At 49.5% G+C, this 25,706-nt stretch overlaps 2 protein-coding genes across 6 annotated transcripts in view; one reads left to right on the plus strand and one right to left on the minus strand.

Moving 5' to 3' along the window:
- NEK4 (NIMA related kinase 4) overlaps positions 1-4,885 on the minus strand; it is a 30,442-nt gene extending 25,557 nt beyond the window's left edge. The window contains exons 1-4 of one of the 4 annotated variants that reach the window (XM_037530512.2): positions 4,632-4,885; positions 2,729-2,995; positions 941-1,138; positions 643-750 (exon numbers count right to left, since the gene is read on the minus strand). In XM_037530512.2, coding sequence (XP_037386409.1) covers positions 643-750; positions 941-1,138; positions 2,729-2,995; positions 4,632-4,724 — 666 coding nt within the window. In that variant the 5' untranslated portion in view covers positions 4,725-4,885. Of the gene's footprint in view, positions 1-642; positions 751-940; positions 1,139-2,728; positions 2,996-4,083; positions 4,171-4,631 lie in introns of those variants that run through there. The other 3 variants (XM_037530513.2, XM_037530514.2, XM_054694630.1) reach the window with 3 other exon arrangements.
- Positions 4,886-9,531: 4,646 nt separating this feature from the next.
- On the plus strand, positions 9,532-23,091 carry ITIH1 (inter-alpha-trypsin inhibitor heavy chain 1). Of its 2 annotated transcripts, XM_037520569.1 has the most exons (22): positions 9,532-9,645; positions 9,809-9,829; positions 10,147-10,313; positions 10,668-10,772; positions 11,146-11,308; positions 11,931-12,044; positions 13,341-13,466; positions 13,548-13,664; positions 14,301-14,469; positions 14,571-14,696; positions 15,839-16,020; positions 16,296-16,481; positions 17,477-17,616; positions 18,243-18,397; positions 18,493-18,507; positions 18,867-18,887; positions 19,349-19,429; positions 19,540-19,653; positions 20,674-20,875; positions 22,042-22,208; positions 22,697-22,808; positions 22,962-23,091. In XM_037520569.1, exons 1-22 carry the CDS (start codon positions 9,532-9,534, stop codon positions 23,089-23,091), a joined length of 2,727 nt encoding a protein of 908 aa, XP_037376466.1. The 2 variants fall into 2 exon arrangements, with proteins under 2 accessions (XP_037376466.1, XP_037376475.1); XM_037520578.1 differs by lacking the exon at positions 9,809-9,829.
- Positions 23,092-25,706: the final 2,615 nt, after the last annotated feature.

The following is a 25,706-nucleotide window of genomic DNA, read 5'->3' on the forward strand; positions in this document are numbered from 1 at the left end:
CCCTGCCTGCCTCGGAGCAACCCACATGGCGAGCAGACCTCTCCTGTCTCTCCCGCTGCTGCCCTGAGCAGTGTATTTCGTCAGTCTGCCTGTTCTGTTCCCTGCTCTGTCTCCCGTGAATCCTCTGACCCTCCTGCGCCTCTGGCCTGTACCCTGGTTCTTGTATAAATAAAAATAAATCTTTTTTTAAAAAAAAAGGGCATCCCCGGTGGCACAGTGGTTGAGTGCTGGGCTGCAAAGCTGCCCGCAGCCTCTGCAGCGCCGGTTCGATCCCCAGCCACCGGGTGAGGGTCCCACATCTCGGGTAGACCTCTCCTGCTGCCCACTGCTCCCCTCAGCAGTGTGTTTTGTCAGTCCGCCTGTTCTGCTCCCCGCTCTGGCTCTGGTGAATTCTCTCACCCTTCCGTGCTTCTTCTAACTATATCCAGTGCTTATATAAATAAATAAATCTTTAAAAAAAAATTAATATTAAGAAAACAGCCAGTCTTTCCCCTTCTATTCCAACTTTTCCCAATGAAAGGAGACATTATTACTAACTACCCAACATCAAAGATTACTCACTTTTGCCATTAACTCCTTACAAAGCTGCATTAAATTCACCTTGCTCCAAATAGTAAAAAAAAATTCCAGAATATTCTTTACCTTTCCTTCAATAATCCGATAAACTAAAGAATTCATGTCTTTTGCATTGAAAGCATGCTTAAGGGTGGCCATTTCATAAACACAGCATCCCAGGGCCCAAACATCAGACTAGAAAAGAAAAACAGCAAATGATCAAATGTTGAAATGCCTTGTTTACATTTTTCCCATTTAAAAAAAAGGACATTTTCCTTAAACCAATCTACAGATAACTCTTCTGGACTTACTATTCTCATGGGTTCTGATATTATGAATACTGTCTTAGAAATAAGATGAGCAGACAGACACAGCTCAGTCTTACCTTATAGTTGTAAGGTTTGTTTGAGAACAATTCAGGGCTCATGTAGTAGGGTGTGCCAATGAGGGTACTAGCCATGTCACAGTGGTTCTCTAACACTCGGGCAATTCCTAGGTCACCCACTTTGATGATGTTTGTTCTTGTTAAGAAGACATTTTGAGTTTTCAGATCTCGGTGAAGGATATGCTTTTCATGTAAATACTGGGAAGAGAAATAAAATTTCATAAAATATATATTTACTTATCTACTTATTTATTCTTGGCTTCTTATACATCATCAACAATTGCATAAGAGCCTAGTTATATATCAAAACACTACTATTTTTTTTTTTTTAAATTTTTTTATAGAGGCATGCTTTATTTATTTATTTGTTTGTTTGTTTTGTTTATACATGCACTGGGTACAGTCAGAAGCGCGGGAGGGTGAGAGAATTCGCCAGAGCGGGGAGCAGAGCAGGCAGAAGGACCGAAGTACACTGCTGAGGGGAGCAGCGGGCGGCAGGAGAGGTCTGCGCGCCATGTGGGACCCTCCTCCGGTGGCCGGGGAGCAGCCGGGGATCGAACCGGCGCTGCAGAGGCCGCGGGCAGCTTCGCAACCCAGCGCTCAACCGCTGCGCCACCGGTGAGGCCCTCAAAACACTACTATTGGGCCTCCCCGGTGGCACAGCGGTTGAACGCTGGGTTGCGAGGCTGCCCGCAGCCTCTGCGGTGCCAGTTCGATCCCCGGCTGCTCCCTGGCCACCGGAGGAGGGTCCCACATGGCGCGCAGACCTCTCCTGCCGCCCGCTGCTCCCTTCAGCAGTGTACTTCGGTCCTTCTGCCTGCTCTGCTCCCCGCTCTGGCTCTGGTGGATTCTCTCACCCTCCCGCGCTTCTGACTGTACCCAGTGCATGTATAAACAAAACAAACAAATAAATAAATAAATAAAACATGCCTCTATAAAAAATAAATAAATAAAAAACCACTACTGTTTCATAATCACTATTGTTTCATAAAAAAATCTATGTACAAAAAAAAAAAAAAAAAAATCTATGTACAATTTTCCAAAGTAAGAAAATGAAGTTCCATGTCCAGTTCCTTCATAATCGTTCCCTAGTAACTTGATAATTATTCCACTTAGCATTAATTAGATATAGTTAAAAATATGCTTACAAACTGCCACTAAAGGTAGAAAGACAACTTATACAAGGTTAGGACTACATCCGCTCAGAATCATGAAATCTTTAGCTTAATACACCAAGATGACTTCCATTTAGAGAAAATATCTTAGAATTTAAGCAATGTCAATTAATTCAAGATAAATCTGCCCAGTTCCAGAATGGTATTTCATAAACAGTCCCACTTTTGGATATGAGTATGTTAAAACATAAACATATTTTGGATGTCCACTTACTCTGCTACAGCAGGGTTAAAGCCCAAACGCCCACAGTTTAGGCATATTAATTAAACTAGTCACTTTGAAGTATGACATACCTATCTAACTGATAACAAACATGGTCATTTTTTGCTCTTTGACAACTTGGGACCCTTAAAATTGACTTCGCTATGAATAGAGAACCGACTTCCCCACCAATGTGACACAAAATTCAAATCTACTTCAATAGAAATATCATTCAATCAGAAACATCCTAATGCTACATACAATAAGAGTGAGCAGGGTCACTTCATAAGTGGATTTTCAAAAAAACCCACATTTTTTTCCCATGTAACTGGTTAAGAATTTTCCTAAAATCCACCTGTCATCCCCTCTGCCACCTTGAAGCAAGTGGGATGCTACAAGTTTGGACAGTACCTGCAGAGCCATTGCGATCTGCACAAACCACTCCACCACCTGACGTTCGGGTAGAAGCCGCCCCTTCTGCTCCTTGAGCTTTCGGTACAGATCACCTCCTTCACAGAAGCCCATGACAATGTACAGCAGACCATCCCCTCCTTCCCATGATTCCTTGTAGGTAACAATGTTGGGGTGCTTCAGCTGAGACAAGAGTTGAGCTTCTTGTTCAGCAGCTCTCCTCTCTCGGCTGGAAGCATTTCGGAGATTCAGTTTTTTGATGACATACTGCAAAGAAAATACATGTGTTGACGATGTGCAAATAAACATAGTTTTGGAGGTTCAAAAGTATTTAAGTGTTTTCCTGAGTGTCCTCAAAACCAACCTTCTAGATCCTGACAGAACCTATTCATTTTGTTATTCACAAAGCACAAAATTGGGAATAAAATTTACTATCACTAAAGATAGTTTTTACGAGCTAGAATTACAACATAGCAGGGAAGGTCACCAAAAATTACACTTTCTAGCTGCATTTTACAATCTCATTAATCTGCATTTACATCTTATCAATGGCTAAAAAATTACTTCATGTTTACATTCCACTGGATCAGTGGATAGAGATTCTGTAACCACCAAGTTCTCTCTACAAAGGTGCATGGATATGACTTGAATATACACCTGCAGATAGAGAGGGTTCACAGACTGCATTAGATACTCAAAGGGATCCAAGGCCCAAAAAGGTTAACAATTACTGATCCTCAAGCACAAAATTAATCCCACTTAAAAAAAAAGGAGTATGCTCTGGTACCTAAAACATTGTCCTCAATTAACTAAAGACCAATACAACTCATTTATTCAACAAAAACACATTGTATGTGTATAAAATTAAATAAACTACAGTCAAATATGAGGGGCTATTATTACAGCCAGTATCCTATCTTCATCTCAAAAAAATCCAGTGACACCTCCAGTGCCTACAGAATAAACCTCTTATGCCTGAGCTTTTGAACCAGGCAGAGTGACCTGCACTTGACACAAGACAGAAAAAACGAGGGATTTAAATTTAGAGGGACATCTGTTCTCAGTTTGTCTGGGGCAGTTGCATTGTCTTGGTGTAATTATTACCAATGCCTCTGTTTAGTTTCAAAATGATGCCAGTTTGTACAATACATTACATGGTCACCCTATTTATAACCCACATGAAAGAACTGGCTCATTATCCCAAGGGTGATGGGACAAAGTGCTTTAAGCAAAGAAGTGACAACATTAGGTATAAGTTTTAGAAAGCTCACTGAGACAGCAATGAAAGTGATGGATTGGAGAAGAGCAAGTCATGTGACAGGAAGGACCAGTGGGAGGCCATGGCCATAACTTACAGTTAATGCTGTCCTGGGTTGGGGTGATACCAGAAAGAACTGTTGGCTTGGCAGACAGATGAATAAGGGGGTGAGGGGGTGTGTGCGTTTGAGGTGGGGTGGAGGGGAGTGTCAGAATGACTCCCATGTGTCCAGCTTGGTATCTGGCTAGTGAGTGGTGCTATTCATTGAAATGGAAGTGGTGAGAGTAGGTTTCACTGAAATGGGGGTTGTGAAAGTAGGTCTGGCCACAAGGTGAGTCTCCAGGTCAGGATCTCTCGGCCCTTTATTCAAGGAGTAACAGCAGACGCTAACTCCCGGGAATGCATGATCTCACTGAACTGTCAAGAGCTGGTATCAAGCACACCAATTTAGAGCACAAAGGAGTACTACAGGGACTCTGAGGCGCATATTACAGGGGGCCTGGCCTAGTCTTGGTGTGGGAGGATTCCCTGAGAAAGTGCCATCGGGGTGAGTCTCCATCAGACCATGCCGGCCTAGCCTTTGGACGGCTTCTCAGAGAACCCTTGCCTGCCCTCCGCCCCCTGCCCGGCCCCAACCGCGCGGACCTGCCTGCCGTCCCGCCGGTGCCTCACGAGCGTCACCTCCCCGTAGCTGCCCCTGCCCACGGCCCGGAGGTGACAGTATGCAGCCAGGGGCATGTTCCTGGCGCGGGCCCACAGTAGGGATTCAGCGGCAGCAGCGAGCAGAGCAGCGGACGGCGGCGGGAGGCCCGGTTCATGCCCGAGAGGCTGTGGCGAGCGAGGCTGCCTAGGCGGCCGGGCCCCGGCGCGAGCGCAGAGGCCGAGCCCACGGCGACGCCGCTGCCATAGCGATCCGGGTAGTCGCAGTCCCGCGCATGCGCCGGCGGCCCGGGAGGATCCACCATAGAGCCAGGGCGCCAGCCGGCCAGAGAGGCCGTCTCCGGGAGGATCCGCCATAGAGCCTAGGCGCTAAACGGCTAGAGTGACTCTGCCGGTCCCTGTGGGGGTCACTTTCTGCCTCAGTTCCACCGTGGGGGACTTAACGGGTTGTCTTGGAAGCTTCCACTTACTGATCACGTACTTGTTTTAAGTGCTTTGCATGTACAAGTATTTATTGACTACTTACCACGTGCTAGGGCAACAAAGTCCCTGCTTTCCTGGAGCTCACATTCTAATGGGGGAGAGGGGTTGGCGAAATCTAAAGAGTCTACACGTAACATTATATTTGAATTATCACATTATGGTTAATCAATGGTTAATACATCCGGCAATCCATCTTAATTTTTATGCATTTCAAAGTAAATTTGTTACAGGGCAGGGAGAGGGACCCTGCAAACCTGCCAGCTCTAAATAGGTTCTGCCGTCCGCCCCGTCCCTGTTATAAATTGAAGCTGTCAATCCATTTCACCCCTAAACACGTCAGCTTGTGTTGCTTATGAGAACGGCAAAGAACTCTCATGAGGAGTCCATTGATTCCACGAAGTCACTTGACCAAACTAGGCAAGGCTTCTGATAGTTTAAGGCAGCGCCCCTGGCCCCCTTTAAAAGCCCTGTATGTAAAATCAGAGCTAGCCAAAAGAATTCATTTTGTTCAGTCAATTCCTCCCTTTTCTAGAGCAGTTACTAAATAAACAAATAAATAAACCTTACAAGTGTAAATCCCTTCTCTGGCCCTTTTGTTATAGGACAGGGAGGGGCAGCCCAAACCCCCGCAAGCCTGCCTATTCTACATGGGTTCTGCCATCCGCCGCATCAATACAAAACATAGGAGACTTTAATGGGAAGGAACTTTAATAAAACTAGGAAACAATACAGGGAAGGCAAAGAGTCTAGTTTCTAAATGAAGCATCCAGAGTTACCCGTCCCCTCGTGGGTAAAAGTCCATCCAAATGGGATTGGCCCAGAGCAAGGCCCCAAGGCCTGCCACAAGTCTAAAGCATCTTCCAGTGGGGACCCACAGAAAAGGGTCACAAACAACCAGACAAGCCCGGAAGGAAAAGAGCAAAATCAACATCAAGATAAAAGCTGCCATGGTCACCTCCCCATGGGTCTCACCCACATCTGTGTCTCCCAGTCCACGACCAAAAGACAAGCGCAGTTTCTTCACGTGTCTCTCGGCTACATGCGCCTCCTCCAGGTCTCCTTCTGGCTCCATCCTGCTTCCTTCCTCCGTCTCTTCTGCAGCTTCTCCTCTTCCTGCTCAGCTCCACCCTCCCTTGGGTGGGGCAGGGAAACTCCCCCTTTCCTGGGGACCACCCTGTTGCACTTTGAGATATATGTGTGTATCTCCTACAACCCAGTCTTTCTCCAGCTGAAATCCAACTCCCTCCTAAAGACAAGTGCCTTAGTTCGTTTAATCCTTGCTTCAATCCTATAAGTCTGGTACTATGCACAGTTAAGCAAACGGAGTCTCTGAAATGTAACTAAACTTAAAACAATATTATAGAGACCTTAAGGTTTCCTTACTCTTAAACTCCCCTATAATCACTTGGTCCCAGCTGCCCCAAAGACAGTTTCCTTGGCAATGACTCCAATTCCCATTTTTTTTTTTTTTAATTTTGTTTTCATCTATCCCTCTTTCCTCAGCAGCATTTGCCCTTCTGGGGAATCCTCTCCTTTCTTGGTTTATAGAAATTTCCTGGTTCTCCTGCTCCTCTGTTCCCTTTTGACTTCTTCTGCTCCCCTAGATTTTAGGTTTCCCAAGGTTCTGGCTCCACCCTCTGCAATTTGTGCCCCCCCCCACCAACTGACTCTATCAGATCTGTCATTCACTCTACAGATACTTAGTGTGGGCCATGGTGCAAGATCAGTGTCCTGCCTGAAAGCACAAAGTGAATAGGTTACAAAAATGCTACCCCAGTGGAGCTTATAGTCAAAGAGGGAAATGACCATCAATCAATTGATCATGCTAATGAGTTATCTTTGCCAATTGGGATCAACGCTATACAGAAAGTTCACAGATCCAGTGCTAGCACCCAAGGGAGATTTTGCCAAACAAGTATTTCTTGGGCTGAAGTTTGAAGGAAAACTTTTTCAGACAGAGGGAGTGCCACATGATAAGGACCAATGACTTTGATTTGTGACCCTACCTCTACATCTCGGTGTGAATTCCCTTAGTACTGGGTGGGCCTGCCTGCTTCAACATTCTAAATCCAGTATTGGCATGGCAGCAGGTATAAATGGGTGAACTGGGGCTTGACAAGTGAGTGAGTGAAAAAGCACCAGAGTACATGGAAAGTGTGGGGGGCAGGGCACAGCCTCTATTGGTGAGATGGAGGAGTCAGCAGTAGGTTCCTAGGAGCAGAGTTGAAGAGGAGGGAACAGCCATTCAGATCAACAATGAGGATGGTTAAATTCATTGGTAACTGAAAATGTGGAGAGAGAAAGGAATGAATTAGAAAGATATTCAGAGATTTGGAGAAGGGGTGGGTGGAGGAAGCAGGGCATTCAGAATGGACATATCAGATTGAAACTCCCAGCAAATCAAGCAGGCAATGATCTGTGTGGGCAGAGCTTTGGGCAGGTGTGAGCCTGTGTGTTGTCCTTTTGCAAGGCAGCACAACCACCGTCTCAGAATTCCCCAGGCACAAAGCTCAGAAACCTCAGCTGCTTCTATCCACCCATTCCCCCAGCTCCCACATCCACAGGGTACATCTTTATCTGTAACATGGGAACAACAGTATCCATCTCTTGGGGGAAGTTGCAAGCAGTGAATGAATAAGCAATAAAGGATGCAGAGAAGGAGGCCAGGTACTAGTCACTGTTAGCTTTCCCTGCACCATCCCTCCTCCACCTAGGCCTCATATATGTATTTCTAGCATCTACATTTGGACCAGGATTGCTAGCCATCTCCTAATAATCCAGTCTTGATCTAGCCACATTGCTGCTCAAAATATCTTTAGTGTTTCCCACCCAAAAGACTGGTCACCTTCAGAACCCTGAGTCAGCTGGTCCCAAACCACTACTAAGCTTCTTCCCATGTTCTCTATCTGGTCCTGTTCCCATCACACAGACACCTGGATCTTCCTCAAGCATGCTTCACATTGACCCAACTGCTTTTCTCTTCCTCTCCTTTCCAACTTCCCTTCCCAGTGCCGTTCTATTTCCCAGGCACCTGCTCTAGGGGTATTCTCCTAACTCCCTTCCGTATTTCTACAGTTCTTTCATGCTCCCCTTTAGCTTCTGCCTACTGCTGGGATTCATGGGGCTTCCTTTCACTTGTCCGGCTCCTTTTCCCAAGGCATCAGCTCTCTGAATACGAGGCACAATTTCATCACTGGTATTCCCGTGCTGGGCACTGTGCCCAGCCTACCCAGGACTCAGTCAATATTGGTACAGGAAGTCAACAGATCCTCAAATACATGGTTTCATGTTCATTCATTTCCTTTCCACAAAGTCCAGAAAACAGGCCAGAAGGTCATTCTGGCCTATGGAAAATAAACCCTTTCCCAGAAGCTGAGACAAAATTTGGGACAAGCAAACAGAGATCAAAGAGGCTTCGGGGCCCCTCACCGCATGAAGTCACAGCAGCCAGCACATCCAACCCAGGGGCCATCTCTGTCCAATGTGCTGTCACTTATGGGGAACAGGAAGGGTGTGAGCATTAAAAGCTAAAACTGCACAAGTTCAAGAAGGATCTCTGGGGTCTTTGACTCTGCTTCTCCTTCCTTCCTAACAATGCAGAGAGCATTTCTTGAAGTTCTGTTCATGCTGTGATATCAGTGTCCCAAGAATACTACAAGGATAAAATTAGACAATAAAAGGCTTAGAGCAATCTGTCAGTCATATAATCAGGCATATAATCAGTCCTCCAGTAGGAAAGTATGACTTTCATCTTTATTTTCCCTTTTCCTGCCAGGTATCCCTGCTCAGCTGGAGAAGTGAAATGGTTTACTTCTGTTCTTTCAAAACCTGGCGGAGAAGGTCCAGAGTGATGAAGCAACTATCCTAAAACATGCATCACTCATTACACAGCCCTGGGACGCATGCCCAGACCGTCCCTGGCAGAACCGGGGTTGGCCCCATCCGAAACATGGGTGTGAGCAGACACTTTCTAAGTCACAGTATCTGCCTCCCTGGCCAAAGTGGGACTGTCTGAAAAGTTTGTTGATGTTTGAAGAATTTTGAAAGTAACACCTGATGAATCTAGAAATTTATTTTTAACTGTGACTACTTGCCACATAACACCATATTACTGGTGTTGCCTTGAGGATTAGACGAGGCAAGACCCATCTAATTGTGGGGTCCTCAGAATTCAAATAGGCTGAGTGCAGTTCTGTTGGAGGCAGGGGCCGCATAGTCTGTGGCTGGCCAGGAACTTACACAGGTGGGAATCCCCCCAAGAAGAAAGCTTTCACTGCCTATTTTGGATCCCCCAAATTGTAATATTTGCCTTCACCTTGTCTAATGTTTAATCCATGTTTATCAAGCACTTTATTGATTAATGGTCTGAGTGAAGGGACAAGGCCTCAAGATCCGAGAGATCATGATCAGCACCATGGGGCTGCGGGGGCTGCTGTTCGTGTGCCTGGTATCCCTCCTCACCCTGCAGGCCATGCCAGCTTGGGGTTCACCTACAGGCAGGCCCAAAGGCAGCAAGGTATGTGGGTAAACCCTCAGGGCAGAAAGAGGTAGCTGGGTCTGACTAGAGAAGTGAGACCAAGGGGCAGAGGGCACAGGCTGCACCCCACTCCCACTCCTTAACAGATGGGCTGTGCTGCCTGAGCATTCACACTCACACTTGTCCCTGGTTTGTTTTCCAGAAGCGACAGACTGTGGACACAGTGAGTGAGAATCTCAACAAAGGGATCTGTGATGGGGGCATTATTACAACCTTGTTTCCCACCCCACCCTATCATCTGGGGGTGTGCCCTTTGTTGGTGTCCTGCTGGGACTGCCATCTTCCGGAAATGGGGACTTTCCCATTCCACCTGCTATGTCTCAGGGCAAGAAAAATGGAACAGGTCTTCCTGGGAGATCTGCTCTATTTTCAGATGTCTTGTGTCAGATGTGGGTGCTGAGTCCTAGAAACCACACTGACACTGCTCATCAGCCCAGAGGCCCCCATGCCAGGTCACAGATCCCTCATGTCTCACTTTAGTCTGTTGATGGCGTGACTATCCGGAGTTTGAAAGTCAACTGCAAAGTCACCTCTCGCTTCGCCCACTATGTCATCACCAGTCAAGTGGTCAACAACGCTGATGTAGCCAAGGAAGTGGCCTTCGATGTGGAGATTCCCAAGACGGCCTTCATTAGTGACTTTGCCATGTGTGTGTGCTGCCCAGATCCCACAACCAGAGGTTTAGCTGTTTCCCAGCCCCAGATCACAGCTCAGAATGGCCAGGCAGTGCAGATCATCGACCCATTACCCAGAGGGCCATGGGCCATTTCTAGCTCTGAGGGAAGGATGGAGCCCAGTAGGTCTGTCCTCAGCTTCCATCTTGGAGAGCTAATAGGATCCTGCAGTATTTTTTTGGCCCAAGGCCAGCAGGAGACACCCTCACCAAGTGAATGTTCACCAAGACAGGGCTTTCTCAGGGTGGGGACTAGGAATGCCTTCAATGACAAGGGCCTGAGTGGTCGAGGAGGACACTTCCCCTGAACATTTCTTCCTCCCTGAAGCACTTCAGATGGAAACGCATTCGTAGGGGACATAAAGGACAAAGTGAAAGCGTGGAAGCAGTACCGGAAAGCAGCCATCTCAGGAGAGACTGCTGGCCTTGTCAGGTGAGTTCTGGGCCCTGCTGGCCCAGTCTCTGAGGCTGCCCTCCCCGCCAGGACAGATCTGAGGGCTGCAAGATGGCTTTCTGAGGAGAGCAGGCTCAGGCTGATGGGAAGTAGGCAAACTGCCCAAACTCAAAGAAGGGACAGGTGCACTGACAAGGCTGGTATTGACTTTCCATGTCCCAGACTAACCTCCAGGAGAAATGGGGCCCTCTCCTTGGAACTTACGCTGGTCAGTCAGCTAAGACAAGGGTGAAGGTCAAGGAAACCTGGGAGCAGCACTACAGTAAGAGCTATTAATTCTGAGGGCCACACTTTAGATAACAAGGACCCCATGTCACTGACCATTTGTTGTTGCCTCTGGTGGTTTGTTCAGGGCCTCAGGGAGAACGATGGAGCAATTCACCATCCACATCACCATTGGTCCCCAGAGCAAGGCCACGTTCCAGCTGACCTACGAGGAGGTGCTGAAGCGGAAACTTATGCAGTACGACATTGTCATCAAAGTCAAGCCCAAGCAGCTGGTGCATCATTTTGAGGTAGATTGTAGGTGATGGCAGGTAAGGGTGTGGTTGCATAAACGGAGCTCCTTCTCCCTCCTTCCTTCCCTCCTTCCTCCCTCCCTCCCTTCCTCCCCACATCTCCCACACCTTGAGGCTGATCGTTGATTCAGCACCAACCATGTGACATCCCTGGCCTGAGCACACAGGGAAAGGAGCTGACTCAGGGTGGGCTCCAAGGGGCTCTTCCTAGAAAGGGATCTCCTCGAAGCTGCCCGTCTCCACTTCCTCTCTCTCTCTGAGCCTATGATTGCTCACCTGTCAAATGGGATTCCTGTGAGCCCCAGGACTGCCACAAGGATCCCTAGAGATATTGAATGTCCAGGTGGTTTGTAAACCAGAGAGGCTTGGGCAGCTGAGGGGCTGTGATTGTTACAGCTGGTACCTCAGTGGTAGCTGAACTGAGAGACGCATGCCTTCATTCACCCAATTCACGCATGCCTTCATTCACCCAATATTTTTGGAGTGTTGTCTTGTGCCAGGCCCAGTGCTGAGGACTGGTGGGTGCTACACATGGTAGGTGACCAGTGCACACGCTGACTCTTGGCTGAGACTTGATGATGGCCTGAATGGAAACTGTGGAATTGCTTCAATTATGCAGATTGACGTGGACATCTTTGAGCCTCAGGGGATCAGCAAGTTGGATGCCAAAGCCTCCTTTCTCCCCAAGGAATTGGCCAGCCAGCTTATCAAAAAGTCCTTCTCAGGGAAAAAGGTGTGTGGGCTGGTTGGAAGGGTGGCAGGACCTCTGGGAACTCTTGCTTGGCCCAGACCCTGATGGAATGTCCAGTCTTGGCCTTGGCAGCACACAGGAGCAGTAGGCTACTGTAGGGGTGACAGAGGCAGTATTCTGTGTTTTGTAGTCCAAGGGAACTCACACTCCTGATTCTTAAAGCAACTTAGCACAAGTCTGCATGCTGAGGCTAGGGCAGGTGTCTGCTGGGCTCTACCACACAGGGGCTGCATGGTCTGGGGTGTTTTTGTTTTGCCTGAGCTGCAGTTTCATCTTTGCCTAGCTCACACCCCTGGGAAAGCTCTCAGGGAGATATTGGACACCTGAGCAAACCTCAGATACTGTAGTTGTTCTGAATTCCCATGTCCTTAGAAGCATAAGTAAATTTGCAAAAGCCTCTGGCCTACCCAACCTGTTGCCCACCAATTTGCAGAAATCTCAAAAACCCCTTGCTTGACCCCCTCCTTAGGTCCTGGAGGAATGTGGCACCTGGGTGGATGGTGCCCCGCTAGTGTCCTGCTTCTTAAGTTGCTCTCACCAGAACCAGGAGCAGGCCTTTTAGTTCCTGCCTACTGTTGGCAGTGATGCCGTAACAAGTCACTTAAAAGAAATGTTTCTTACATCTTTGGAGGGGGTTCCAGCAAATAGGATAGCCCAGAGTGTTAGCAAACATGTCAGTTTTAAGTAGGGAATCCAGAGAATAGGTTTTGATTTTCTTAACAATTCTTTGCAATTTTTTTATTTTGATCAGCACGCTTTTATTTCTGTAAAAATAAAGTCTTTAAAGAAAATGTGGACAGCACAGAAGATAGAAGAGCATTGAGTAAAAACCATGCTTAATTTCCCTGGACCCTGACACCAAGTCAGAGCAGACCTCAGCTCCCACTCTGGGCCTTTCCTTCCAGCCTCTACTGCTTGGCCGCTCTGGGTGCCTCCTGTTTTCCAGACTAGTATTGTAGCTTTGTTTTATTACTTGGCAGAGTTGAATTGACATCTCTCGTGCAGCCATTATGTGGTCACCAAAATGGTGGTGTTTATTGTAGAAAATCCCAATGATTTGGAAGTGTATAAGTACAAACAAAAAAGCCCAGATCTTCTCTCCTACAACCTACAAACCTGCAAGGGTGTACTCTCAGTAGCTGGGTGGTGAGGGACTATTGGCTTCATTTCTACCTCCATGCACCCCTCCCTCCCCCTCACACACCCTTTGTTGTCTTTGCAAACATTTCATTTGTGACTGCACACACCAGTGTTACCTCACATCCTCTATGGTTCCAGGGTCATGTATCTTTCCGCCCCACCATGAGCCAGCAGCAATCCTGTCCCACCTGCTCTACATCCTTGCTGAATGGGGACTTCAGGGTGACCTATGATGTCAATCGAGACAAGCTCTGTGACCTCCTGGTGAGCCTGAAGCTTCTGACCAAGACTCAGAGGGCAGCCAGGGATGCTTGCAGAGAGACTTCACTCATTCTTTTGCTTCAGGTCGCCAATAACTACTTTGCCCACTTCTTTGCCCCTCAAAACCTGACAAACTTGAGTAAGAACCTGGTTTTTGTGATCGATATCAGCACCTCCATGGAAGGCCAGAAACTGAAGCAGGTAAAGTACGGCTTTAAGCTGTTCACCCAGCAGAAGCTTCTTCGGTTCCATTACGCAGTTCTCACTGGCCACCAAGGTGTGGGTTCAGGATTTCTGCTTCTGGTCAGAGGCAGGGTGATTTAACAAGAAATCCTAGCATTTAGATATTCTGGAATCAGCCATTTCCTCAATGTGCCCCCATGAGCAAGGATATCAGCTTCTGAGTGGCAAAAATGGGGATGATAGCAGTGTCCATTGCCTGTGGGGTGATGGATGAGGGAGCGCATAGAAGACGAAACATGCACACTAAAAGTGCCAGGATAATGAAGGGGCGCATGGGGACGTGTCTTGCAGCAATCATAGCCCACTGCCCGTAGTGCCACAGCCCCCTAGAGGCCTCTTTCTTAATCCCACCCCACATAAGCTTCTGCTCATTTCTTCTTTCCAAGTCAGGCCCCTTTGCCTTCTCTGTCCCCATCATTCACCCCAAGAGGCCAACAGGATGCTTGTCCACTGGTACCACCTGGTTGTCCTTTGCAGCCCTTCCTGCTTGTCCACTATGTGCCTCTGCCCTGTGGCTGGCTGAAATGGGTGTCTGGCTGATGGAAAGCGCTGTTCTGGAGCCACATCCTTCTTCCAACTGTCCTGTCCTTGCAGACTAAGGAGGCGCTCCTTAAAATCCTGGGGGACATGCGGCCAGATGACTACTTTAACCTGGTCCTCTTTGGGTCTGAAGTGCAAGCTTGGAGGGACTCAATGGTGCCAGCGACCACAGCTAATCTGCAAGCGGCTCAGCATTTTGTGCGTCACTTCTCCCTGGCAGGGGGTAAGGGCAGGGGTCTCCAGTGTTACCTCTGGTGTTACATCTGGCATACCTCTGTCCCTTGGAATGAGGGCATATGCTAGTCTACATTCTCTTCTTTGCAGCCACAAATCTGAATGGAGGTTTGCTCCGGGGAATTGAGATCTTGAACAAAGCTCAGGAAAGCCTCCCAGAACTCAAAAACCATGCCCCAATTCTCATCATGTTGACAGATGGCGAGCCAACAGAAGGTAAGCTCTTCAAAGGCTACGGTGGGTTGTCACGATCTCTTAGTTACTAAAAACATGTAAACTGAACTTGGAAGCACAACTCCTGGGGATACTTTTTTTTTTTTTTAAAGATTTATTTTTTATTTATTTATACAAGCACTGGGTACAGTCAGAAGCGCGGGAGGGTGAGAGAATTCACCAGAGCCAGAGCAGAGCAGGCAGAAGGACCAGGAGCAGCAGGCAGCTGCGCGCCATGTGGGACCCTCCTCTGGTGGCAGGGGAGCAGCCAGGAATCGAACCGGCGCTGCAGAGGCTGCGGGCAGCTTCGCAACCCAGCGCTCAACTGCTGTGCCACTGGGGAGGCCTGTCCTGGGGATACTTTTGGGGGACAGAAAGACCCAGGGCAAAATCAAGAACTGGTTTAAAGTGTTCCGACCATTAAGTCTGCAGGCAAAGAGCTGCATGAGGCACAGGCAGATGGGCAAGATTCTTAGGTTGAATTTAAGGAACCATGTGTTCAGAACCTACTGTGTGCCAAAGATAGGACTAGGAATTGAGAAGAGATAGCAAGAGTATAAGACATGTCTCTGCCCTCCAGGAACCCAGATCCATTAGGGGCAGCAGACCCAAGAGCCAGAATTCTGTCAACGGTCCTGACAGAACAGGGTACCAGAGGTTGAAGGTACCAGATGGGGGCACCTGGCCCAGGCAGTGTCCCAGAAGGCCTCCTGGAGTGGGTAATCCCCACTTCAGTCTGGAAGGAAGAGAGGAGAAGCAGGAATGAATTCTGTTTGAAGGCAACTTGAACAAGAAAAAGTGTGTGCTCTGGTAGGGCCTGCCCAGGAACAGCAAGCACATGCAGAATAGGTGAAACAAGGGTAGAGAAGTCCGCAGGGCCTTGTAGGTGATGGCAAGGAGTCATGGGAGAATTTAGAGCAGAATCAGTTCTGCTTGTGATAGATCATGTGGATGGGCAAGGTCCTCCAGGAGGTGTTGCAGTTGCCCAAATGAGCAAGCAAGAGGCATTGCCTCCAGAAGCCCGTGGGCACTGGAGATGGTCTGAGATGAGAGACTTGGGCCCCAGGGTGTGTGCCCCAAAGGCCCCTTGTGCCCCATGTGTCCATGAGCCTGTATCCCGTCATTCTTTGGGTGTGTGGCTGCAGGGGTGACGGACCGTTCCCAAATCCTCAAGAACACCCGCAACGCCATAAAGGGCAAATTCCCGCTCTACAACTTGGGCTTTGGCCAAAACGTGGACTTTAACTTCCTGGATGTCATGTCCATGGAGAACAATGGACGGGCCAAGAGAATCTACGAGGACCACGATGCCACCCAACAGCTGCAGGTCTCCCCCCACCTCCCTCCCCCATGCCCTGACACTGGTAAACCTTGGGGAGCCCAGCCTTGACAGCCAGTTACCCATCAGCCTAAAAGAGGTACAGCTTTGGCATGGCATTCAAATGAGCTGCATGACCTTGAGCTAATTACTTAATTCCTCTAAGCCTATGATTCCTTCCGTAAAATGGGAGTCCCAACACCCCATTTTGGGAGTGGGCTACCGGCTGGGTGCCCGAGTGACCTACCAACTCTGAGATTGCACCCCCCCATCTGCCCCTGCAGGGTTTCTACAATCAGGTAGCCAATCCCCTGCTGATGGATGTGGAGTTGCTCTACCCACCGGATACTCTCTCGGCCCTGACCCAGCACCGTCATAAACAGTACTATGAAGGCTCAGAGATCATGGTGGCAGGGCGCATCGCTAAGGACAAACTTAGCAGCTTCAAGGCTGACGTGCTGGCCCGTGGGGTAAATAGTGGACTGCAGAGGGTGGAGAGGCCAGCAGCACTCAGAGGTTCTAAATCCTCACTGTCCCCCACCCTAATCCATCCCTGGGAGCCTCATTTCCCCCAAAGTACCATGTACCATGCTATGCATACACCCCAATCCTGAACATTCCTCTATTCAGGCATCCCAGGGGACTGAACAGGCTGGATTGGGACCAACATGACCTTGATTAGTTGTAGTCTCTTGACCCAAAATGGACTATCATTCCCCCCAAGGTATAAGAAAATGAGAGGCTACCCCTGCCCCTTGACAACCATTTCCTGAACACCTACCATGCACCCAGCTCTGTGCCCTGGCACCGTGCACATCTGTGTGTGTGCATTGGAGGCAGGAGAATAATGAGCATGAGGCCTGGACCTGCCCTGTAGAGTGTAGACTCAAGACCCACAGTGTGGTTGAGGGTTTAGAACTTGGGTTTTGAGTGAAGAGAATTGAGCTGGACCCTTATTCCACCCTGACCAAGTAGGTGACTCTGAGCCAAATGGGTCTAGCCACTGGGTAATACTTTGGAGAGTTGTGTAGAGTAAATGAAATAATCCATGTAATCCACTTACACAATGCCTAGTGCATGGGTTACCCCCATTATTGTAGCCAGGGAGAGAAGACACCTTTGTTTTGCTGTGCCATGTTGAATGGGGCAGCCCACCAGAGATTTGGAGTGTGGAGGAGCGGGGCCTGATGGGGACAGCTGCACAGTGGAAGCAGTGAGGTGCTTGTTGGCATCCCGCAGAGGGAGTCCTTTCAGCAGGGCAGGACCTGGTCCTCCCTCCCTGCGGTCCCTAGGACCTAGGGGTGCTCAGCCAGCTTCTGTGGAATGAATGGATGAATAAGATGAGAAGAGTTCAGGAAAGGTGGGAGGATGCAGGGAACGAAGCTGCAGAGAGCAGACAAGAGTGGGGTTCCTCAGAGGTATACCCATTATGGCACAGAGTATGTCTCTTCATCTGAACCCTCAGGATGGCCAAGAATTCAAGACCACCTGCCTGGTGGATGAGGATGAGATGAAGAAACTGCTCCGAGAGCGGGGCCACATGTTTGAAAACCACATTGAGCGCCTCTGGGCCTACCTTACCATCCAGGAGATGCTGGCCAAACGGTATGACCCCTGCAGCTGCCCAGGTGGGCACTGTCCATCCTATGGCACCCCCCACCTTTGGACCCTTGGACTGGCAAGGTGAACAAAGAAGGGGCGGTTCTGGGCCTTGGAGGTTGAGAGCAGGTCAGATTTATTATTCTCCTTTGTTTAGTTAATATCGACCAGTCAGTCAATATTGAGGGATAGGCCCTCCCGGACACAGGGTAGCCCACTACTTGTCTGTCCCCAACTTGCTGCGGTGGGGGAGGCTGCCCTTTACTGTGAACTGCTGTGTCCAGACCACATTCACCGAAGCCTGACATCAAGCAGAATTTCCTCATTATTCTTCCCACTTAACAGACAAGCAAACTGAGGCTTAGAGAGTTTAGACCTCTGAGAGGTCTAAACTCGCCCAGAATTTCATGTCTATTAAGTTCTGTGTTTCTGAAGCACATCCTCCAACCCTGCAAAATATCCAGCTTTTCTCTGCGAGAAGCCCTTAAATTATGAAGTCCTTGAGGTCAGCCACCGAACGGGGTACTGCAGGTGCTTCATACATGTGTGTGAAATGAGTGAACTAGTGAGCGAATGAGTGAAAGTTCATTATCATCCAAGCTTTGGGACTTGGAGCTGGTGTCTGCTCGCAGAATGAAGTTGGAGGGGGAGGAGAGAGCCAATCTGTCTGCAGAGGCCCTGAAAATGTCTCTGGACTACCAGTTTGTGACCCCGCTGACCTCCATGACCATCAGGGGCATAGAAGACCAGGATGGCCTAGAGCCCATCATTGACAAACCCCCTGAAGGTAAGGGCTCCGGGCTGGGGGAGGCTTTGGACCCAGGAGTGGGGGGGGTGGGAGGGGTGCTGAGAGCCAAACTCTTCCCTTTCTCTCCCTTCCAGATTCTTGGCCCTTGGGTAAGCTTTCGAATCATGTTGTGTTTTGAGAGGAACTTCTGATGGTTGGGCAAGTGGCAGCTGCCTGCTCCCCACATGTCCCCTGCCTCAGTCCTTCCTCCCTTCTTTCTCTGAGATGCCCTTGCACACTTCACCACAAGCCAGTTGCTTCTGTGCACTTCAGAAGCCCTTGCATGGCCCGAAACCCCCAGCAGCTTCCATCAGGCTGTAACCAGGACCCCTGGGGGAGGGCTCGAGCCCCCGGGAGGGGCAGTCCTGGTCTAACTGACCTCTGGGCTGGGGTGTACTTGGGGAATGAGACTCAGGCCTTTCGTGTGGGTGGTAAAGGTCACACTGTGCTCTGTCTTTGTTCCCTACAGAGATGCAGGGACCCAGGAGGAGTAAGTGGCAGCTATACTGACGCGCTTAAACATTGGTACTCCACAGTCACTGTCCTTCGGGCTGTGCGTTCAGCCCGGGGTCAAGCCCCTAGGTTATCAACCCATTTGCCTGATGAGAAAACAACAGCCTATGACCGGCTTCCTCTGCTCCACTGTCCTGGTAGCCTCTCACTAGGAATCCTCAGAACCGTCCCCACCACCTCGACCAACGGGGCCTGTCCTCCCCCATGCTTATGCTGTCAGTCCCACCAGGTCCCCTTCGAAGAAGACAGAGAGGGACAGCCTGCTGGGCTGAACACAACTTCTGCTCCTACATCCTGAGGGGCATCAGGGATCTGCATTCCCTCCTGCTCCTGGGGCCTCAAGCCAGCCCGCCCGGGTGGGAGGGGCTTCAGGAAAGGAACCAGCAGCTCCAGGAAGGTCACCCACCCTTCTAAATGTCACTCGTTCTCACCTGTCAGCGTTCTTGCTGTCGGCCTCGCAGCCTTCTCCGTCGGTCTCCAGCCCTCGTGTCCAACGGTTGCCAAAACAAGTGACCAGTGGTGAGTCCTCAGGAGGGTCTTAGGGACATCCCTGCTTGGTTGAACACTTGTCCCTAGTCGGTCCCATCTTCCTGATGCTCATTCTAACCGACTCCATGCTATGCCCCCAGTGGACACTGACCCTCACTTCATCATCCATGTGCCTGAGAAAGAGGATCCCCTGTGCTTCAATATCAATGAGGAGAATGGAGTGGTCCTAAACCTAGTGCAGGACCTTAACACAGGTACAGTGACATCATGCCCTCTGTCAGAGAGCTTCCCCGCTCTCGATGTTCAGCCACACACAGGACAGTTGCCATGGCCTCTGCTTCCCACACCCCGTGCATCTGTCACCTGCCTGGGCTCCACCTGCTTCCTCTCACCCCCTCCACCTGGCTAGGCTTATACAGGATGGGCTTCCTGGGCACAGAACCCTGTGCTTAGGAGGGCCCCATCCTTGGTTTAATGGCTCTGCTATTTCCACCTTGAAATTCATAACAATTTTTGAACAAGATGCCTCTTGTTTTCATTTGGTACTGAATCTTGCAAATTATGTTATCAGCCCTGCCCTCCCCTTGCCATGAGCGGGGGCTCCAACACTCCCCCAAGCCCCACTGGCCCAGCAGTGCTCAGTGATGCCGATCACTCTCCATCTCTCAGCCCCCTTCCCCCCCTCCCAGGCTAGTCAGGCCTTCTGCAAATGTTTGTTGAGCACCCACTAGGGCGCCCGGTACCTAGTGAAACTCGAGACAAAGTCCCTGCTCTCATGAGAAGAAAGAACAACAGGTGAACTTCATCAGTGGAGGTGTCGAGCCTGAGACATACTGTGTTGATAGTAAAGATGGGGAGAGAGATTTTTGGCTGCTCAGGTCAGAGAGGGCCTCTGTGAAGAGGCCCCACAAAAGTGTCTGCTGCACATCCTGGCACCCACCTGGGATAGGGGCCATTGAGAAGGGGCAGGCGCAAGTCCTGCGAGGCCTCCTTCAGGGCCAGAGCCAAGCGCTGAGCACTGGTACGCCGTGTGGCGGGAGGGGAGGGAGAGCAGTGGTGTTGTGCACAGCCTGGACCAGTCCCGAAGGCTCCCCTGGAGAGGTGAGACCCTCAAAAATGGCATGGGTGGGGTGTGGTGGTTCCCAGGGAAAAAGTACAGCATGAATAAGGGCAGGCTGGGGCGGGGAAGGGGGCATCTAGCTGGTGGGACACCCCCCCCCCCACAACACACACGTACACACACACACATTTGTTGGCCTTTCCCCACACTGCAGGCTTCTCAGTGAACGGGCAGCTCATTGGCAACACAGCCAGGAGCCCTGGACAGCATGAGGGCATGTACTTGGGGCGTCTGGGGATTGCAAACCCAGCAACAGGTTTTCAGTTGGAAGTGACCCCTCAGAATATTACGCTGAACCCTGGCTCTGGAGGGCCCGTTTTCTCTTGGAGGGACCAGGCTTCGCTGCGACAAGACGGGTAACTGGGCTGTGAGGGGTTAGGGAGGGGAGGCAGTAGTGGGTGCAGGGAGGACCAAGGCACCAAGCTCCAGAGATAGCTCTGCTGCCTGAGTCTGCCAGAGCCTTGTTCCCCAGCGATACCTGTGGGCAACACCCACATGGGCTGTAGGTTGTGCAGACGTGTCTGACTTTGTGAACCACCCCACCCCCATTCCCTTTATTCCTGTGCGCGTGCTCTGGGCACTGCTGCCTGGATGCTGTGCTTCCATGACTCCCATCCTGCAGTGTACCCTCATCCTGATGTCCACCCTCACCTCCATCAAACAAAGCTGGTTCATCCTCCTGGGTCTAGCACAAAGCCACTTCTTTTCTGAAGCCTTCCTAGCTTCTTCCATTGCTGCACTCTAAGCAATTGTTTTTTTAGCAATTGTCTCAGTATGTCTTGCTTCATATTTCTTCCTTCCTTCATTAGCTCATTCACTCATTCATTCATCCAACAAACTCCATCAAACCCCAGAGCCTGACGCTAAGCAGCAGAGTTGTAGGAAGAGGTGGGCAGAGTGCAGTATGGAAGACAGGTGATGAGTGAGGGTCAAAAAACCCAGACCCTGATGTTAGACAGGCTGGAGTCCTGCTGCTTACCAGACTCAGATGTGGGACATTGGGCAGCCCACTTAGCCTCACTGAGCCTCAGCCCTTGCAGGGCCAGAGAGAGAGGGCAGCATGATGCAGTTTGCATGCTGGCTGACACAGCCCATTGACACAATAGCAACATGTGAGGGAGCGTGTGGAGCAAGTAACACCCAACCATCTCGGGGTGAGGGTTTGGAGGGGTATAAGAAGTGAGTCCTGGGCCTCCCTGGTGGCACAAGGGGTTAAGCACCGCACTATGAAGCAATCTGCAGCCTCTGCAGCGAGTTCAATCCCTGAATGGCCAGGGAGAAACCCACATGGTGAGGCAAACCTCTCCTGTCTCACCCACTGCTCCCCTCAGAAGTCTTTTTCAGTCAGTGTTTTTCACTCTGTCTCTGGTGAATCTTCTCACCCTCCTGCATCTCTGGCCTGTGTCCCAGCTCTTGTATGCATAAATAAACAAATATTTGAAAAAAAAATGAGTCCAGAGGACGAGGGCTGCTGAAATGTGCGGTGCAGCCATACTAGCCTTCACGGTCTCCTGGCCTGCAGGATAGTGGTGACCATCAACAGGAAGAGGAACCTGGTGGTGTCAGTGGAGGACAAGGGGACCTTCGAGGTTGTTCTGCACCGGGTGTGGACAACCTCTCATCAGGACTTCCTGGGCTTCTACGTGCTGGATAGTCAGGGGATGTCAGCGCGGACACATGGGCTGCTGGGTATGGCTGGCTCTGTGGGGTGGGTTGTCGAAGCCAGTGCACTCTCTAGGATAGCTCCCCTCCAACAGGACTTCCAAGGCTCAGAGGTCCAAAGAGAGGTTGTCCTGGTGAGGGTCTTGCTCCTCTAAAAGGCTGCAATCAAACACAGTGAAACAATCTCAAGTTGGGAATGAATGGCGAGAGCAAACAGGAAGCCCCAGCCAGCTCCCAGGCCCTTCTGGGTGGGATGGGTCATCAGCCACACGCCTCTCTTTGTGGCCTTCCTGTGGGCCCGGCTCTCTGTGGGCATCTATCCCGCTACCCTCTCTCCCCAGCCAGATTCCTTTGCATTGGTCAAAAAATGGTGGTTTTGGATGCCAAAGCTAATCAGAAACAATGAAGCCCTTGACAAAATCTTTCCAGCCCCTCTCAACCTCCAGAGAGTACCTGTTGAGTGCCAGGTAAGTACAAGGCCCCAGATGGTAACTTCTTCCAATGTTCCTTTCCAGGACAATTCTTCCACCCCTTTGATTATCAAGTGTCTGACCTTCATCCAGGCTCTGACCCCACAAAGATAGATGCCACACTGGTGGTGAAGAGCCGCAGGCTGACAGTCACCAGGTAGGTGGGCTGATCTTGTAGAATTCTACCTTTGGCATTTCCCAACGTTGGTCCAGACCTTCTTCCAGGTGTCACATGGGTGAGTGGGCTTCCTGAGGAAGTGCAGCTCTGTTGGGTCCAAATAATAACCCTAAGTGACTTGTCTCTCCCCAGGGGCTTGCAAAAAGACTACAGGAAGGACCCCCGGCACGGGACTGAGGTGACCTGCTGGTTTGTCCACAACAATGGGGCTGGACTGATTGACGGCGTTCACACTGACTATATTGTCCCTGACATCTTCTGAGCTTCCTAACTGGCAAGACTACTCTCCTTTGGGACCATGGCAGGGGAGGACAGCATCCTGATCTGCTGCCCAGGCCACACCTCACTGTCCAAGCTGGTTCCTATGTGAAGCACCCATGACTTGCATTAAAAAGAGGTTGGTCCAGGGCCTCCCCAGTGGCGCAGTGGCTGAGCGCTGGGTTGCGAAGCTGCCCATAGCCTCTGCAGCGCTGGGGCTCTAGTTCGATCCCCAGTTGCTCCTTTTCCACCAGAGGAGGGTCCCACATGGCGCGCAGACCTCTCCTGCTGCCCGCTGCTCCCCTCAGCAGTGTACTTCGGTCCTTCTGCCTGCTCTGCTCCCCACTCTGGCTCTGGTGAATTCTCTCACCCTCCCACGCTTCTGACTGTACCCAGTGCTTGTATAAATAAATAAATAAATCTTTAAAAAAAAAAAAAAAAAGAAGAGGTTGATCCAGGCCAGAGCTTGCTGCTCTTGGAGAGGGAGGGGGCAGGGAGGTAACCTTAGATGCTGCCCCTCAGAAGGGTCCAGGCAACCCAGCAGATCCAAGGATGAGAGAAGCAGGTTGGAGATAGGAAGGTAGCCCACACAGACTCTGACCAACCCCCACTTGTTCTCTGCAGTTGCCTGACCTCATGCCCTTTGAATTCCCTGAGTGTCCTCTGCACACAGCCCCCTCCACAGGTCCAAGAGCTGAAGAACATTCTGGCAGCATGGGCAGGGATAACCATCAGCCGCCACAGCTGACTTGGTGCTTGCCGGAAGCAGACACCATTTTAAGTGATTTCTTTGAATTAATTAAATGAATATTCCCAGTAGCCCTAGGGAATACTTTCATTATGCCACAGCTGAGGTAACTGAGGTTAAGTCATTTGTCCAAAATAACTCATTTTACAAATGGCAGGGCTGGGATTTGAACCTACACTGTTCGGTGTCGCATCAGTGTGCTTAACCATCCTCATGTAAATATTCCTGTCAGACTAGCAACTGATACCCAACCTCTGTTGGGATTTGGTCCTAGAGTTTCTAAGGTACCACTTCAAATTAACATATAAAAGAAATCTGTGAAATATATATGGTTTGGGGTCCTGAAGACGCCCTATCAGACCAATGCACTATCTGGAGTATCCCGAGCTTCCCAAGGGAGGAGCACAGTCTGCCAGCTGGTTGGATCACCCTAAGTAAGGCCCTACGCAACCAGGGCCTCATTTTCCCCTGCTAGAGAGCAGAAATAGGGTAAACCTGAAGATCTCTTAGATTTCATCTAATTCCAAACTGTCCTGCATACTTTTAAAAGCTTGATCCTGCATGCTTTTAAAAGCTGACTCAAAAACTGTACAGGTTTCATCCCTCATACTCTTAGTAGTTAAATCAAGAGCCTGAATTTGTTGTTGCATAGCTAAGTTAAGAGCCTGAATATGTTGTTGCACATTCTCAGTATGTGAAGTAGAACATCTACCTCTCATAGAACCAAGAATGTAGCAAATGGCACTTACACACATTACCAAAAAAAAAAAAAAAAAAAAACACCCAGAAGCACAGATTATGAAAGGATGGCTTGTAAATCACCCATGTATGTATACAGGAGTAAAATCATGTGCCATATACCAGGTTTTATCAAATTATTTACATTTATAAAACTGGTGGTAATATTTAACGGAAAAAGGCTGCTCAAACTCAAGGCTGGAAAAAACTGAAAGAACTCAAGCTAGGGATAAAACTGTGTAAGCTCATGGTTGAGACCATGTTTGGGTCAAAAACACACCCACAAGAGAGAGCTGTACGGAAGGGAAAAAAGCAGACTTTTCAAGACTTGTGACAAAGATTACACTGCGAGTCCTGCAGACCTAGTGCGCTTATGGTGACCAACGCAAGGAAAGTTGCTTTGGGCTGGTCAACCACGGGTGTAACTTGGAAACCACATTGTGCACCAAACTGTTACAGGGCAACCCCAATATAAAACGGTTGTCTGACTGTGGGTCCTCACCCGCACGCTTAAAAGAGACTTATTAATACTCAACTGCAGGCACACACAAAAGGTTAATAAAAGGTTTATTAACAAGGGAAGGGGAAGTGAGGAAATGTACAACTCAGGGAGAAAAGAGGGAAATAAAGTCTTAAATGCGTCCTACCTGTTCCGCTGACCTGGAATCCCAATGGCACACTGACAGCTGCTGGAAAGGCAGGAGCCGTGAAGCCAAGAGAGAGAGACCCAAGGCCCACGTGTCTGATTTTATACCAAACCTGGCAGCTTTACTCTACCCTCAGGTCCCAGCAAACCTCCCTTTGGTGATGATGGGATTTGTCATTTCTAGTGTCTTGATGGCTTTGGTCTGGAGTGGGGGTGGAGTCCACAAAGCCTGTATGGAATTAGCTCAGGACATCCTTTGCCCCTAACAATTCCCCCCTTTCACTTTTTGCCACCATTTCCATGGTGATGAAGATCAAATATATGGATGCAGGGATACAGTCTCAGATGAAAATTTTTCAAGTTCCAGTGTGAAAGAAAACCAGTCTTTCCAGGTATTGTCCATTGTGGAAAGCAAAAGTCCTCCATTCCTGGAAAAACAGTTCATCAGTCCAAGCCAAAAAAAACAAAAACAAAAAAAAAAAAAAAA

The sequence above is a fragment of the Talpa occidentalis genome, unplaced genomic scaffold (genome assembly GCF_014898055.3).
Source record: "Talpa occidentalis isolate TD23 unplaced genomic scaffold, MPIMG_talOcc4v2.1 talOcc4.10, whole genome shotgun sequence".
NCBI lineage: Eukaryota > Metazoa > Chordata > Mammalia > Eulipotyphla > Talpidae > Talpa > Talpa occidentalis.

Excerpts from the sequence above, each read along its gene's own strand:
- ITIH1 (XM_037520569.1), top strand. The coding sequence starts at position 9,532 with ATGATCAGCACCATGGGGCTGCGGGGGCTGCTGTTCGTGTGCCTGGTA. Across the intron at positions 13,467-13,547 it reads ACAAGCTCTGTGACCTCCTG|GTCGCCAATAACTACTTTGC; the intron begins GTGAGCCTGAAG and ends CTTTTGCTTCAG. Across the intron at positions 17,617-18,242 it reads CAGGAGATGCTGGCCAAACG|AATGAAGTTGGAGGGGGAGG; the intron begins GTATGACCCCTG and ends GTCTGCTCGCAG.